Here is a 16,753-nt window from a genome sequence, read left to right as displayed (position 1 = left end):
CCACCGCGGTTGGGTTGCCCCTGGGTACCATACTTCGGTGCCGTAGAGCAGGACTGGTTCAACGCAGGCCCTGACGGCACTCCGTACAGCGCTGGGAAGCGGGCCGTGTATCGTGTTGGTGAGTCCTCGTAGATGGTAGGCGACAGCCTGTGACTTAGCCGTCCACTTCTCTGCGTGAACTCGGAATGACAGGCTGCTGTCCAGCCAGATGCCTAGCCAGCGCATTGCTGCCTCGGGGTGCTTCTCGACGTCGCCATGGCGTATTGCCGGTGCGGTCTCGAGATTGCTCCGAGAGAAGTGCATGACTTCGGTCTTCTTGGGGTCGAAAGATACCCCGTTTGCGGCGCCCCAGCGGACCATTTCTTCGACAGAACGTGATGCCGCAGCGGCCGTTTCCTCGACCGTGTCGCCGACGCACAGGATGGCTGTGTCATCTGCATAGCCGAACCGGCCTTGGGGGTTGCTCAGTCGGTAGATGGGCTCTGTATATAACAGGAAGAGGATCGGCGATACCGGCAATCCCTGAGGGAGACCGCACTGGAGAAGAGAGAGCGGGGTGATTGTATCTTGGTACCTAACACAGGCAGATCGGTCATCCATAAAGGATCCGTCCCATCGGGCGAGATGTTCGGGTCAGCCTTGTTCCCGAAGTCGCAGAATCAGTCTGTTGCGTAGGACAGTGTCGAACGCGCCTTGGATATCCATCGTGACCAGCGTGGCCACCTTCTTGCAAGCAAATGCCTCCTCAATGTCGTGAACTATGGCGGCTACGAGGTCTGTCGCAGACCTCTTTGGAAGCGCTCCAGCTTGTGTTCCGATGATATGTCATACTGCTGTGAGGAGTTTGACTGTGATGTTATCTGCCCCCGGCGATGTATTCCCGGTGCGGAGGGTCGCGTCCTGTGCTTCTTCCAGGCAGATTTCCTGCGGGAATGGGATCGTTTTGCGAGGGCTGACCTCGATCCAGGGATCCTGGGTATTGTCCTCAGCTGTCCGACGCTCTAGAGTCGCTCGCCGGAGCGCGTTGGCCTTGTCGAGCTGGGTTTCGTAGACCACGTCGTCCACTTGGAGTGGAGGCGGTTGGAAGGCTCCTGGCGATCTCAGCCATTGGACGGCCTTGAAAACGGAGCTGCTATCTGAGAAGCTGTTGATTAGGTTCCGCCAATAGAGCCTTTTGGCGCGGCGGACCACACGGTGGAAATCTCACTTGGCTATTTGAACCTCTTGGTTGAATCCGAGAGGGTACGGCCTTCTGATCGCCCGATACCCGGCAGCAGCAAGGGCGCACTCTTCGGTCCACCACGGAGCGTTGCGTGCTCCCTTCCTCGCAGGCCGGCCCGCTGCCTTTGCTGCTGATTGCAAGAGGCTCACTAGTGTGGATGCGAGCTTGTCTAGTTCTAGTGGGCTCGAGGCGGCGACGGGGATCGCCGTCGATCCCAGCTCTACGATTTCGACGAAGCGCTTGAGCTCATCGTCTGTTGTTACCCGGATTTTGCCTGGATGTGTTGGGGCCGGCTCGACATTTGGGAGCGTTAGGCTAAGGGTGAAATGATCAGAGCTGGTGGCAAGGTGGTCCTCGACATTAGCTTCAGCGAGAGGTACATTCGAAAAGGCGAGGTCGATGGTATTTCCATGCGGGTTTGTGGGGATGTCTGAGGCATTCAGCAGGCCGAGGTCATTTTCCGATGCCCAGGAGGCAATCTCGTGGCCGCGGTTCGTAGTTGGGCCTGTCTGCCATGTATGATGTCTAGCGTTGAAGTCGCCTGCCACGAGGCAGCGATCAAGGATCGGCCATTGCAGTAAAGTATCCGGCGCATCCCGTTCGTCGTTCTGGCGATAAAAGTTGACTATTATTGTATCGTTGACCGTAAGCCACAGGATATCGCGGCTTTGGTATGGTCGATTCTGATCTGCTGAGAGCGTAGAGTCTCGGCGGACGTACATCATGACTCTAGGTCGAGTGGAATTGCTGTTCCAGGCTTCGACTGGAGAGTAGGTGTCGTATGCAGGATGGGTCTTCGTGAGGCAGCGGGAGTTTGCCGTTATCATCCATGGTTCTTGGAGGAGCACGATGTCGTATCGTTCAGAGTCTGCCAATGCAAGGGCACAGTCGTGGACCGGGGGAATCTTGCCGACGTTGGCTTGAAAGACCCTGAGGGTCTTTTTCTCGCATCTTCGTGCTCGTGGGCGCCTACTCGTGCCCATGATCGTGGGGACGCGTGATCAAGACGATGCGGCGCTTCCTTGGGGACCCGGGTCTTGGGTGCTCGGGTTCCTCCTCTGCCTCGGGAGTAGTGGCCACCCGTTCAATCTCATTGACAAGATATCCAGCAGCTGACAGACCTGCGTAGAGCTCACCGGATCACCCCAGCTAGCCAGTCTAGCGAGTCAAGTCCTGGTGATGAAGGTGTCATTGATATTTATTCTGGTGCAACACCGAAAAGGCGCCGGCTTGAACAGAGCGCTATACCAAGGGCGAAAATAAAAGCCATCCAAGAACTAAGCGTCGGCTTCGTCATTGATAGCGATGTGCCATTCACCATCTTCGAGCACAGCTTTCTTCGGAAGATCTTCAACCATTTCGACAGTGATTTAGTACTCCAGATGGCGTGGAGTGGTAGTTCTGTCACTAGAGAGATACATCGACTCTTTGAAGCGAAGCGGGATACCATCAAAGCAGAGCTCCGCAACGCTTTGACAGCGGTGCACATTAGCTTCGACCTCTGGACGTCACCGAATCGCTTTGCAATCATGGCTGTATTTGCGCACTTTATAGATCAACTGGGTCATTAGCAATCCCGTCTGCTGGCTCTGCGTCGTCAATTTGGTGCTTATAGCGGCGAGAACCTCGCCGGTTCTCTGATCGACATCGTCCACGAATGGGAGATTGAGGGGCGCGTTGGCTGTGCCATCTCTGATAACATGACGGCAAATGATACTTGCCTGTACTATATGTACCAGCGGCTCGATCCATCGATGAGACCTGTTGATATCAAAGCCCGCCGGATGCGATGCTATGGGCACATGCTCAATCTCGTCGCGCGTGCCTTTCTCTTTGGCAAAGACGCCGAGTCATTCGAGCTGGAATCTGACATCAACGGCATGCGCGGTCTTGTTGAGCAGGACCTGGATCATTGGCGCACGAAGGGACCCATTGGGAAGCTCCGCAACATTGTCAAGTTTATCCGTTCATCGCCGCAGCGGAGCGAACAGTTGAAGCGAGTTGCCCGGGAGCAGGATCACGAGGAATACCGGCTCTGCGAGGAATCCACGGCCGCGCTCGAGGTTGTCATGAACAACGAAACGCGATGGAACTCCACTTACATGATGATTGAGAGGGCTTTGCGAAAGCAGACAGATATCAGGGCATTTCTCGTTGCAATTCAAGAGGAGGAAAACGAGGCAAGACGTATCCCGGCGGATGACATATTGTCCAGCGAAGACTGGCGGGTTCTTGGGTCAGTCAACGAGATTCTCAAACCCATATACCTTCAGACGATGCGGACGCAAGGCTGGGGTAAAAGTGACAGCCATGGACGCCTATGGGAGGTGCTGATAGGAATGGAATATCTGTTGGAGCATTTTGAGGATGGAAGGTCTTCTATAGTGAGGTTGCGGAGGAGACGATGGGAGAAACCCAAGTGGATGCTGCGGAGCGGAGTGCAACGGCGTCAGCAAATTTCCGAGAGTCAAACGGTCGGCCAAGCCGCGTTCGCCGTCTTCCTGCCCGCTTTGAGGAGGATGAGGTTTACGCGCTACCACAGCGGAGTCAATCTCCGAGATTCGTAGAATCTGCCTTACCGTTGCATTCTCGGGCTGATTATTCTACGGCGGAGAAACGATCAGCGTCCGAAACGTCGCAAAAGAGCACATTACCAGCGGACCATCGAGCCTATATCCGGACATCAATCAACAACGGATGGAAGAAGCTGAATGAGTATTATGACAAGCTCGGAGAATCTCCCTTGTTTGCGGCAGCAATCATTCTTCACCCGAGGTTCGGGATCAGCTGGTTAGAGGCGACTTGGGTGTCTGAGGAGCAACTCGCTTGGGTTCGTGATGCCAAGGCTGGAATCAAGGACTACTTCACCCGTTGGTACGACGCGAACCAGGGACTGTGGGAGGAAACAACGAAGTACGACGCAGCGCCAAGGACGATGGGCCAAGAGGATGATCAGTACACTCAGTGGATTAATAGCAAGACAAAGAAAGCTTTTGCAACGGGTGGCAGTGTCGGCGAGCTCGAAAAGTATCTTTGTCTCGAGCCACAGGATACGCAGGATGCTATTGAATGGTGGAGAGACCACAGGGCTTCGTTTCCTTCACTGAGCAGCTTTGCCCTGGATGTCTTTGCTATTCCAGCGATGGTGAGCGATTGTGAGAGACAATTCAGCCTAGCGAAGTTGACGCTGACTTCTCAGAGGCTCTCGATGGGCGCAGATACATTGGAACATGTTTAATGCCTCAAGAACTGGGTCAGGCAGGGCGGAGTAAGGTTAGGTAGTTGGGTGGGTAGCTGAGTGTTGGTGTACACGAGGGGGATGACTTCGGGTAGGGGTCTCCACTCACGGAATTGAAAAGGGTATCAATCAAATCAAACAAATCAACTTTGAGCTCGAGGGCTGTCAATCATTACAACTTCGGGGCCAAAGTTGATTTGATTGACATATGATGAGCGCTGGCATCCACTCCTGGCTGACTCAGCGGCAGTTGTAAATTCTACGCGAAGACCGACTGTAGCCTCAAAATGAAATGAGACAGTAGCCTAGTGGAGCCGGTGGGTTAGCTTCGATCTCAATGGCGGAGTCTGTGTCTCAAATTGCCAGGGATCAGGTCAAAGTGGATGCTTTTCATTCTCTCCATATACCACTGGTCGCCAACTTCATCGATATCCGAAAGTCTATACGAGTATAAAAGTCACAACGTAAATCTCCAACCTACCTCTTTCAGCCTCTTTCAACATCCTCTTTCAACATCCTCTTTCAACATCCTCTTTCAACATCCTCTTTCAACATCCTCATTCTTCTTATTTCACCACTGGAGAACGTCAAGATGTTATTAAATCTTGCACTCACCAATGTCTGGCTCTTAGCAGCCTTGCCAGCCATTTACTTGCTGGGCTGGATCATCTATACACTCACCTTCCATCCTTTGAGCAAGATTCCCGGTCCTTACCTCGCAAAATTCTCACGACTATGGTATTTGCGCAAGATCTGGACAGAGGATGTCGAGAAGGATGAAAGAGCTCTCCATGCCAAGTACGGTCCGCTCATCCGCATCGCTCCAAATGAAATTTCATGTTCCGAGTAAGTGGCGAGAGAACCCATCACATATGAGATCACTTACTGATGTTCTTGGCAACCCCGAGGCTTTTGCTACCATCTACCGTTTCTCCAACGCTTTGGACAAAGCGCAATTCTATGAGCCTTATAACACAACCGGCTTCAGCCCCCATGGTGACGTCTTTTCGTGCAAGAGCGACAAGAAGCACGGCCAGAGGCGCAGGATCACTAGCAACATCTATTCAATGACCAACGTTGCCAAGTCAGAGGAATACATTGACTCTTGCAGTGATCTTCTCACAGAGCGACTTGGCCAGTTCGCAGACTCGGGTAAGCCTTGTAATATTGGCGAGTGGCTTCACTGGTGAGTAGATTACCGCTTGTAAGGCCGTGTGACTGCCAGAATAGTTTCTCATATGTTCTAGGTACACTTTTGACATCATCGGAGAACTCTTCTATGGCCGTGCGTTCGGATTCATTGACGAAGGCAAGGACCAAAATGACTGGATCAAGTCTCTCGACAAGATGATTCCTTTTGTGTGCTTGATGGGTGTTGCGCCACCAATTCTTCGACCATTCATCGGTCTGGGGACTATGCTTTCGTCTGCTGGTAAAGAAATCAGAAAGGGAGTGTACGTCAACGCAGGTTACGATACTGAACCATGAATATAGTTGCTGACGGATCGGCTTAGCAAAAACATTGGCGAATCCTCTTCACGACTTATGGAGGAAGCCTACGCCTCGCGTCTTGAAGCCCCTCGAACCGACATGGCGCAACAAATCTTTAGCATCTACGAAAAGAACGGAGAAAAGATGGACTACCGCTGGGGAGATGTCGAACAGGAGTCCTATGGTGCGCTCTTTGCCGGTAGTGATACTACAGCCATTGCTTTCCGCTCGTTGTTCTGCCATCTTATGCACAACCCTGGAGCTTACAGCCGCCTTGAGGAGGAAATAGACCAAGCAGTTGATGATGGTCGTTTGAGTATGCCTGCGACTTATAAACAGGCCAGTCAGCTTCCCTATCTCTGCGCATGCATCAAAGAAGCTCTTCGTATCTGGCCTGGCGCACAGCTTTGTAAGTAATAACCGATGCCGATGTTAGGTGTGAAATATCAATCTGATCTTCGAAATAGCTCTGCCTCGAACTGTACCCCCGGAGGGCCTGACTATCTGCGAACAATTCATCCCTGGAGGCTACGTTGTTGGTATCAACGCCGCCGTGATGCATTTCGACAAGAAAGTCTTTGGACAAGACGCCCACAGCTTCAACCCTGGCCGGTGGATGGATATGGCTCGTGCTAATTACATGGACAAGTACATGATGGCTTTCGGTGGTGGCACTCGAACATGTTTGGGCAAGAACATTGCCCTCATTGAGTTGCATAAGCTGTCTCCTCAACTTATCCGCAACTATCGGTTTGAGTTCTACGACCAGAACAAGACCCAATGGCATACTAGAAACACCTTCTTTGCTCGACAAGAAGGCGTTGTGGTGCGCGTCAAGCATCGAAAGCACTGAATGGCTCGGGACTTAGAAGCGGGTTCAGGTTATGTAGCTCAGCATATAGTATATTTATATAGGCCTGGTATCAAAATCTTAGAAGGGAAGCCAAGTTACTTTCTATGATGGTTTGTGACGATACGCGTTGTGATTCCAGCAATCGTTTACCCCTTACCTCAAACGGTCCCCAGAGGTGCCTGCAGGGCAAGTTTCCCGATACCTAGGCCAATCATCAACGTTGACTTCAGGATGAACTCTGACGAGGGAAATTGAAATTTTGCAGGACTATAAGGTAACTAAGACCTTGAATTTCTTGATGCATTGGATCCATACTAAGAATTAGTCGACTAAATTCTTCTATAAAGGATACGTGATATAGGTTAGTTAGAGAACAATGTATTAAACTAAGGGTTTAAACTAGAGGAGCTGGCAGCGCACAAACATCTAAACCTGAGGGTAGGTATGGGATAAATGTTGTAGAAGTTATGATGATTAAATACTAATAAAATAAAGAGGCTCTAAAAGCCTATAACCTTACCCGTAACCCTATCAAATCTAGCTAGTTTTCCCTCAACAATTCCCATATATAACGATGGCAAGATGGCACAATACTATTAAAGTCAGGCGGATATCCTGAAGCCAGCGTCTTTGGATGAATTGCTTATTTTGAAGATGTAGTTTAGCTAGGTAAAAAGAGACAACCGATTCCATTACTACTGTGTACCTTCACATTCTGCTTTCTTAAAGTCGTATGTTGCAAATGTTACTGTATTATATCCCTGTTACCCTCATTTGTTTCTTAATACTCTACTTCTTACCTGATCCAAATTCTGCTCGCTTAGGACTTCTCGTTCGTAAGCGCTCGCGAAGTAGCCTATTGTTCCCTGTCCCTACTCAAGCATGTAGACCGGGCGTTTCCTGTTTTTGGCCAATCACAGCCTAGTATTTCAGCCCCATTCTATCCTCTCGGGAAACGCAATGCGTGTCCTCAGATACCACTAATGGGTCAAAAATCCTAAAACGCGAAACGCACTAGGTGGCTACAGACAGGCCTCGCAGATCTCCGTACGGGGTCGCGCTGCTTTATTTGCTATTGTAAATCAAGGGCTATCTAAAACAGCAAGAATACCTTTTACTTTATAAAAACAGACCTCTGTAGCTACTGAGCTATATATATACAATACGGCTAAATATATATTGCATCAGGATATCCATTGTAAGTTGTGTGTAGAATGCTTATATCAATATAATTATAGCTTATACCTAGTAAATGTAAAACTCTACTTTAGGTGACTCTTTATATCTTTATTGCACTGTATTTTCCGTCCCATAGTTCGTATGTGGCTTGCATATTTTGCCATTATATCTCTAATTAATATTTAGCTTAACGTACATGATAAGCGAAATGGTCAGATAAGCGAAATGGTCACTTTTCTCGACCTCTAAACTAGAAATCGGAATAAAAACACAACAAATTAATTAATTAACTAAAACTACTCACTATACTCTTCCCCAGATGTCTCAATTATTACCTAACAGGTTCTTGCATTATGACCAGGCTTACCGCATATACCACAATGCCGAACCCTTGGTCGCGCCGACCTTCCTTGACCACCACTTCGGGATGATTCGGCCACTAACTGCGCATCAACATCCATCTGATCAATTACTTGCCTTCCTTCCTCTACTGTCATTACCCCTCTTTTCTGCAGTCGGGTCCTTCTTGCCCTCCGGCGCCGGCTTAATACCTCATTTGCCTGTTGAAGGTCTTGGACCTGACCCCGTAATAAGGTAACCTCATGCATAACTGCCTTTGTTCCCTTTGAAAGAGACTTCAGAGCGCCTAGGATTGACTCTGGGGAGCTGTTCTGATGCCTTCTAATTCGTCTTTCAATATATTCAGACTGAGACCCAGCCTCAAGCACGGTCTTTGGGGTCTTTGAGACCCAAGGTGTTGACGGGCTAGCCATCTCCTCAACTGGCGTTGGAGTCCGTTGCTGCATATCAAGCTTTGAGACCACATTTTCCGCATTAAGAGGAACAAGCCCAGCTCCTCTAAAGGCCGACTTGATATTTCTTTCTGTCATAGTGGCTTGAAATGCGGCATAAAAGGCCGGAAAGAACTCAGTCTTCGAAACGTGGGTTATAGAGCATCTGATCAAATGCTCTATTTCTCGACCGTAAGCATTCTTAAGAACGCTAAAGCACCCGAAGTCAAGGGGCTGAAGTAGATGAGACGAATGAGGCGGCATACAAAGCCTAATGATCTTATTTTCCTCGCAATATCTCTCGAAGTCGATCGAGTGGTGGCTTTCATGCCCATCAAGGATTAAGAGACGATAGGAACCAGTTGATCGATTGGTCGTACACTGGTCAAAGTGCTTTAGCCACTCTAAACCGGTCTTATTATCGGTCCAGCCATTTTGGGTTGTTGTAATAGCCCAATCGCCCGGGAGGTTGCTTTCTCGGTACCAGTTGGCGAGGTGATATTGGCCCGCACCGATGATAAACGGCTGGACCGCCCAGCCATCTGCATTAATCGCCTGAATGACCGTAATCCATTCCCGGTTTCCAGGCTGCACTGATTTTGGTTTTCCACGCCTATCTGTACCTGTGACGACCATTCCGCTTGCAATCATGCCCATAAGAAAGCCAGTCTCGTCAACGTTATAGATATCATTTGATCGGATGCCATATTTCGCGATTGTATTCGACACAAGCGTAAACCAGTTACGGATAATAGTTGGATCTTCACACTTGGCTCTCTGGTAGTCGTATTTCCGAAAAGAACGCGTCTTAAGGTCTGGGTGTCGCTTGACGAAGTTTGAAGCCCAACGCGTGCCGACTGGTGGCGCGTCGCGGTCGGCAAGTAATTGATCAGCCATTTCTTTCACACTACATAGCCGGGGGGGAAATCCTCGCGAATCCAGGTCAAGAATAAACTGAATAAGAGTCTCTTCCTCTAAATCAGATAGTTTGCGTGAATTAGGCATTATATCGCGTCGAGCAGGAATGCCATTATATCGGTTAAGGAGGTTACTATAGCGAACTTTATAGATCTTTGCAGCGCGTCGAAGACTCAATTTTGGGTCATTCTGGTAGGCTTGAAGTGCAAGAATGATATTTGCCTCATTAATTGATTGTGGCATATTAGGTGGTTGAGAAATAAGTAATCAAATAGAAAGAGGAGAGATTGAGGGAAAAGTGACCATTTCGCTTATCTGACCATTTCGCTTATCATGTACGTTAAAAGGTTAGGAATAATTATCATCAGTAGGGTAATAGATGGGCAGACTTCAGCCAGCCTCACTCATGCTAGACTCAGCTTGTCGCAGTTACGTTTAGCCATCCATGCTCCAAAAAGTAAAGATATCTAACATGATTTGCCCCGCTGCATGTGTCATTAGGTAGCATATCATTAGTAGGAACAGTCTTATTATGCCAGATTAAGTAAGGTAAGTCTTAATATTAATTCGAGATCAGTATTGCTCAGGTCCGAGCGAGAAGTCATATGCACAATGGAGAGTAATAATAGCGACACTTGCACTCAACAGCGATCGGCTTGGGCCAAAATCTTACGTAGATACAATTTTTCTCCCAGCTTAAGAACAAAAAGCTAACATTCAGGCAGAACCAGATAATCCGGACTTTTTGAAATCTGAAAGTTATATTGAGGTTTTAAGACTTGAGCCCGACAAGGACCATAATCAATTTAACAAGTCTCTCGATATATATCTCGAACTTCACACCAAGAACATTTCGGTCACGCTGGGCATGAGAGAAGAACACATCCCTTACACAACCGAGTTGGCAGCTATCGCTCATGGCCTTAGCTATCTGCCGGAGAAGAAGTATCGAGTCATTGTGATCTTGACGAGTAACAGATCTGCGGCACAGGTCATAGACAACCTTCGCCAACAATCGAGTCAAGGGCACATCGGAGAGTTATACGATGCTATAGAGAAGCTTCGAGGAGATGGGAACAGAGTCAACCTCATCTGGCTACCGTCTAATAGTGTGCTCAAAATTCAGAAGATAGCCAAGATGTCAGCCCGCCATGCAACGGAGCCATACGTCACGACACGGAGAGGATCGCTAAAGCGAAGACTACAACCCTTAATCGAACGAGGGCGGATCTATGAAGCGAGAGGAAACTACCGGAAGGAGTGGGCAGGCATTCTAGAAACGTTGACTCAGCTCTGCCTGGTAAACATACTCGCCAGCTGTACGACCATCTCAATAAAAAATTAACAATCAAGTCTCATGAAATATATTTTCACCCAGCACTACTGCGCAATATGAACAACAATTGTGCTCTTCCTCAATCTTCAGCACGAACCCTCGATTTGCAAGCGGCGATGTCCAAGAGTGTATGGCTCGAAAACGCCTAACCATTGATGCTATATCATCGATGTAACAATTCTGGCTTCTCATATGTGATGAGCAGTCTGCCATTCGCACTCACAAACCGCACTTTCCGACTGGCGACGGGTGCTTCGCGCGAGGTGTGGTTCATCGTTATGCACCCCAAGGAGGCGGAGATGGTCGAGCTCGGAGGTGGACGACAATAGAAAAGAAGCAAAAGAGGCAAGACGACCTTGCTATCGGAACATGGTAGCTGCCTGCGGCGAGACCACGCGGAAGCTCTCCCGTCCTACATCAAAGACCTCTTCTTGGACGGGCAGCTCTTGGGAGAAGGGGTGGAGCCATCTTGGAAGCTGAACGGCAGTCAATCGCAGACGCTCTCGTATGAGAAGTGGACTGTCTTTCAAGAGCTGTTCGTAGAGGGCTGACAAGGGCTCTGCGAGCGGTACGGCCACGACAGATTCTGGAGTGATCACCAGCCGGCGCTCCATGAGTACGATTAGGGAGCCAACATTGAGATCAAGGTTAACGGCCAGCTTCAGGCGCTTCCGAACGAGACCCGACTCCGTACAGCGAGCGAGGATGAAGAGAGCGACAGTGATAGCGATGCGGATGGTCAGACAGCTGCGGGGGGCTCGAACTGTGATGAGAATGAACACCGCGGCAGCCAAGAATCTGGCTTATTCATGGGCGAAAGTGGCGGGAGTAGCGAGGATAACGCCGACGGCAGTAGCGGCCCACCGGGTGGTTCACGACCCGCTGAAGATGATGAGGATGATGATGGCGTTGAGGCTCAGCGAGACCTCTATAGTGACAGACTGGAGAGGTTGAGGACAAAGTTGGAGCAGAAGTACAATCTGGATCATATTGATCAGGTGTCCTACGCTCTGGCTGCTGATATCAACCACTCCAGGGAGGGTGGAGCAACTACTGGAAGGGGTAGTGACGATGATGATGAGGTCGAATCCAGCGCTGATACCGAGCTGGCTTGCCTGCTAGCTGATCACTGCCAGGTGTCAGGTCAATACCACGGAGCCCGGCAGTTCACCTTTTATCCGCTAGGTTTTCACTAGCGGTATGGCAACTTCTCCTCCGCGCGGCCACCTCGGTTTCTCAACAACATCTGCACCGCCATGCAGGACAACATGAGTCTCCAGAACGACGAAGCTCAGGTTCTGTCCTTTAGATTCTTTCAAGGCTACTCCAACATCAAGCGGTCGATTCGCAACCGACCGGAAGAGCTTCTCGCCACGAAAGGCATCGCTACTGCGGCGCTGACAATGCCACCATCGAAAGCCAAGATCGTGGGCGGACGCACCCGCAGTAAGCAGCAGAAGCTTCTACGGCGGCTCCGGGGAGAGCTTGCGGCAGAATAACCAGCTTCTTCAACGCCATTTGCGCGGGAGAGGCAGCGGATCCAGGCGGCGATGGCACAGGATCAGTTCGCATTCCGGATGGAGCAGGTAGCCACCGCCAAAGTACCCAAACTCAAGACGCAGAGGCGGCACTTCTTCAGCGTCCTGCAACCGATCTTCCAGCTCATGCGATTCTTTCTCAAGGAGACGACAGTATATTCGTCCATTCTCCGGAGCTTCCGACCTTTAATCTTCTCAAACATTGCGGTGTTTCGCTACCAACCAAGACTCAGAAAGAAAGATGGTATATGGAGATGGTCACGCCTCGAGGGCTCAACATAAGGCGAGAAAACAGCCGGAAAGTATCCATGTCTCTCCAAGTCTTATCAGTTGCCGAAGGCTGATTGGCTATCGTGAGCGAAGATATCAAGTCCACGCTCTTCGGTGTCGTCGAACCATACCAACAAAGCCGCTGTGACAACCATTCTCCGATCTCAAAACGCAAAGTGTTGTAAGAGTTTCTTAATAATAATAACTAGACTCTATGAAGTACAGAATTTTGTTTGATACAAACACAAGACGGTCACAGAGCACTAGGTATCAATCTCTGTGACAGGCGAACCCTTCGTTGCTTTTACTATCTAGCCCTCGACTACCGCGAACAATGTGCTAGTGAGATATGTAACTATGGCCCTTTGTAGCCAACCAAGTATGTGTTGTGATGACAAGGGTTGGGAAACCAGACCGCAAGCTCAATGACCGACACTGCACGAAAATGGTCGGCTGATTGAACCTGATTCGAACTTCTTCATCTGACAACCAGGTTAGATGCCGACACACCAAGAATAGAGAAGAATAGGAGCTCACAATTTCCACAACACTGGCATAGGTACCAATACCAAAAACTGTAAAGCCGATGATGAATACAATCAAATTCGCAATGGCCGGTCGGAGGTTGTGCCTTTCGTACCACTTTCCTTCTTTAAGCAGGCAAAACCACATGATAGGAGGGATATAGAACGAGAGTCCTGCAACAAAGAGGCAGCCGGTAAGGGACAATAACTCGGAAAAAAAGGGAATAGCCTCGGCGATGATCCATGAGAAGAAGGTTACAAAAGAGACAACGATGATCCAAGTTGCCCAGCCCTTACGGGTGTTGATGTACCGCGTGATCGAATCTTGATACATTCTTCCATGCATGAATCGGCAAGCAACAGTCGTATTGATAGAGCCGGAGATGTATATGACTGGAAGCGCGATACCAAAGGCTATCTTGGCGACCATGGGGCCGGCTGAAAGCAACGCCGGGGACTGGACGTCTTGTCCCACGAAGGCGTAAATGAGAGCCCCAGTGAGCGTGTAGATGGTGCATTGAATGATTCCAAAGAAAGTAATAGACTTGGTGAAATCCGCCGGCGTGTGCATCTCGTCCATAAACGAGAACTATTAACCTGAGTCAGAAGGAGGGGCATGGAACAAGAGGTGGAGCAGTACCTGTGCTGCAGCAAATGCATATGCAAAAACAATACCTGAAATGGCGACGAACGCTTCAGCGAGGGTGAGGTCGTCCTTGGGCCATGCGGACCAGGGATTCGTGATCTCATTTGACGATGACTTGATGCCCGTGGCAATAACCGTGATGCCAATCGCGAGGATGATTGAGGCAAAGTCGATGTAGCCCAGGATTGCAACTTCGCAGAAAGAAGGTGGAATGGCTAGAATCAACAAGATTATAGCAGAGACAACTCCAAAGACCAAGGAGCATACGTTGCTCTCAGTCAAGGTGACGAGTGCAATAGTGCCCGTAAAGCAATGCGACCCAACTACTAGAATAAGTAAGCCGACGAAGATGACACTAAATAGCTTATCACCAAAGCTGCCTAAGAGAAGTCTTCCAACGTCAGCGTAATGATGAATTTCTGGGAATTTGAGCTTGACGAGGCCGATGATGTAGCTGGCGTAGATAGCGATGAAACCAAAGCCGATGGTGACGATGACACCCGCAACCATACCCAGCGTTGCGAACGCGCCTGGAAGACTGAGGCTACCAAGGGCGATAGAGGTGACCATGAGAACAACCGTGAGGCGTTTCCAGCCAAGACGATGGAAGTAAGCATCGCCCTGAGCTGTCCTTTCTTTCTCGAGATCTACAACCATGACTTGGCCGACGCCATGTTCAGAGCCCTGGGGGGCAAACTCGATGTGGTCTTTGTCCCCTGGCTTGTCCTCAGGACGATGGGAAGTGATTCGGTTACAATCCATGGTTGTTGATATCGATTTTTAAGGGTAAGCGGGGATTGTAGAGTTTTTAAAAAGGAATGGGGGAAAACCCGGCGGATATCACAGTCTCTTATAAGATGCCGCGAACGACAAAAGCTCGGCTGTACAGAATATCACGTCGATATTCACTGACTAACAGCAGACATGCTACACGGTTACTGAACAGGCCAAGTCCTTTTTGAGAGGCGTTAGTCTAGACTGTGGAACCTCCTTCCCCATGGGGATGATAACTCGCGCCGATGACCCCAAGAATCTCCGCAAAATTCTTATCCTGATCCAGACAAAACTTTCTGAGATTCGAGGAGTGGGAGACCTATCGGTCGGACGAGGAGGGGGGTTGGAGACTCGGGTACTCCGCAGAGGCTACCACCTTGAGGCTTGTGCTAACTCCTAGCGGGTTCGGGGTTGTGACGGTTAGTAGCAAATGATGTTATGCCACTCCAGGTAAAATCCGAGGTCACACGTCCGGGGCGAATGATGATCTCTTCTCGTCATGATAGGAGAGTATCACTCTCGCTTGTTCTCACGACTACTCACCTTTCGGGCTTGGACAATCCTGCTCTTCCCTCGCACCTTGGGAAATGGCGCGGTGTGATCAACTGTCGTTGGCCTTACCGATTTCATCCCCTTCCACGGGACACAGTCATTGTCTCTACCATCCGGTATATCAAGCTCTTGTCTAGTAGGCAATGACATTACTTGAGATCTATGTTACACGATAGAGATAGCGGTCACCGGAATCGACTCGAATATTAGCAATGCTCCTACGCCTCCATTCCGACACTTGATCCCCGTTTGCAGACCGGGCTGCGGGGCGATGTAGAATCATTATCGGACAACAAACACGACTGGTTGAAGCTTAAATCGCTAACGAATCGTTCGCAAGGCATGGAGAGGCCGATGTTGCCGATGTTGCCAATGTTGCCGTGGGAGATAGGTCGATTCATGTGGAGTGAAAACGCTTTGAAGTTGACAATCTTGACTAAAAGGCGCCTAGTGTGGGGAGCTGACACGGGGGCTATGACAATAGGGCACACTATCCCTGGCGGCCGATGACAAGATTTCTTGAACCTTCCCGGCTGCATTACGTCTTAGGGATGATCTAGTGCTTCGCAGGATTGAGGTTGACTCCGTTCACCTTAGGTGACATTGACTAAGGGGTTCTGGCTGACGCCCTTTGCTCGACGCCACTTCCCACCAGGGCACGACATGGCCTGATGGGAAATGCCCAGTTTGACTTTCCCCTTGTTCGGAAGCTATGTACGGGATCACGTAACACTTTCCTGACTCAGTGTTCGTCTCTTTTGCTCCCTTCTGCCGTTCCCCCTAGGCACCCTACGACGATCGGATATTGAGGCTTGAGAGTCATCGTGCTGTGGCGACTCTTCGTAGTAATTCTGGCTGCATATCCTGGGACGACTACGTTACGGCAGTCAACATACAGTCTGCTCAAGTTTCCAGACGCCTTTGTTCCATTCCCGGCTTGTCATTCTCCACACTCAGGACTCAACCAGAATGGCTTCCAATGAGACCAACGGCAAGCCCGACAACTTCGTGTTCACGGCTGAGGCCCTCCAAAAGGCCCCGCCAAGCATGGCAATGGCCACGAGAGCCATCCATGCGGATGACTTTGTGAGTCCTCACCACGCAATCGCGCCGGCGATACACGTGGCTGTCTGTTACAGATACTCGAGAAACCCTGACAACCTCGTTCCGAAGGTTACTGATGATGTATGTACTGGACATTCCTTTCCACCGAGACTTTACTACCCCTGTGTGATGACTCAATGCGCCGTTTGACTCGCACGTTTACGCTCGCGGGTCGGGCGCCCAGCTCTAACCGTCTGAGTTCCTCTTACGCGATTTGTTTGGCGGAGATGGCTACCATGGCGTTCACGGAACTGTAGAAGTCATAGAAAAGCTCAACGGGATGAAGAAACCCACCCTGAAGCACTTCGATTAGTTAC

At 49.9% G+C, this 16,753-nt stretch overlaps 5 protein-coding genes across 5 annotated transcripts; 4 read left to right on the top strand and 1 right to left on the bottom strand.

Moving 5' to 3' along the window:
• The first annotated feature begins 4,999 nt into the window (after positions 1-4,999).
• Positions 5,000-6,809, top strand: BKA55DRAFT_586824 (cytochrome P450). The gene is made up of 5 exons (XM_046194614.1): positions 5,000-5,306; positions 5,338-5,646; positions 5,708-5,914; positions 5,975-6,360; positions 6,419-6,809. The coding sequence occupies exons 1-5, from the start codon at positions 5,053-5,055 to the stop codon at positions 6,802-6,804; spliced, it is 1,542 nt and encodes a 513-aa protein (XP_046041047.1). The 5' UTR covers positions 5,000-5,052; the 3' UTR covers positions 6,805-6,809.
• Positions 6,810-11,225: 4,416 nt separating this feature from the next.
• On the top strand, positions 11,226-11,579 carry BKA55DRAFT_530345 (uncharacterized protein; the record flags this gene model as incomplete). The annotated part of the gene is made up of 2 exons (XM_046189141.1): positions 11,226-11,330; positions 11,358-11,579. 2 exons carry the CDS (start codon positions 11,226-11,228, stop codon positions 11,577-11,579), a joined length of 327 nt encoding a protein of 108 aa, XP_046041046.1.
• A 258-nt stretch (positions 11,580-11,837) lies between these two features.
• On the top strand, positions 11,838-12,527 carry BKA55DRAFT_547166 (uncharacterized protein; the record flags this gene model as incomplete). Its single annotated transcript, XM_046190995.1, has 2 exons — positions 11,838-12,164; positions 12,225-12,527. 2 exons carry the CDS (start codon positions 11,838-11,840, stop codon positions 12,525-12,527), a joined length of 630 nt encoding a protein of 209 aa, XP_046041045.1.
• A 731-nt stretch (positions 12,528-13,258) lies between these two features.
• Positions 13,259-14,768, bottom strand: BKA55DRAFT_698489 (transmembrane amino acid transporter protein-domain-containing protein; the record flags this gene model as incomplete). The annotated part of the gene is made up of 3 exons (XM_046200523.1): positions 13,259-13,318; positions 13,374-13,949; positions 14,001-14,768. The coding sequence occupies 3 exons, from the start codon at positions 14,766-14,768 to the stop codon at positions 13,259-13,261; spliced, it is 1,404 nt and encodes a 467-aa protein (XP_046041044.1).
• A 1,533-nt stretch (positions 14,769-16,301) lies between these two features.
• BKA55DRAFT_454786 (uncharacterized protein) lies at positions 16,302-16,520 on the top strand (the record flags this gene model as incomplete). The annotated part of the gene is made up of 1 exon (XM_046186071.1): positions 16,302-16,520. A coding segment is annotated over one exon (219 nt), but the record flags the coding sequence as incomplete, so codon positions are not given.
• Positions 16,521-16,753: the final 233 nt, after the last annotated feature.

Source organism: Fusarium redolens, assembly GCF_020744475.1.
Source record: "Fusarium redolens strain MPI-CAGE-AT-0023 chromosome Unknown BKA55scaffold_37, whole genome shotgun sequence".
Lineage (NCBI taxonomy): Eukaryota > Fungi > Ascomycota > Sordariomycetes > Hypocreales > Nectriaceae > Fusarium > Fusarium redolens.
Note: the sequence above shows the minus strand (reverse complement) of the source record. Positions and strands in the feature narration are given on the sequence as shown.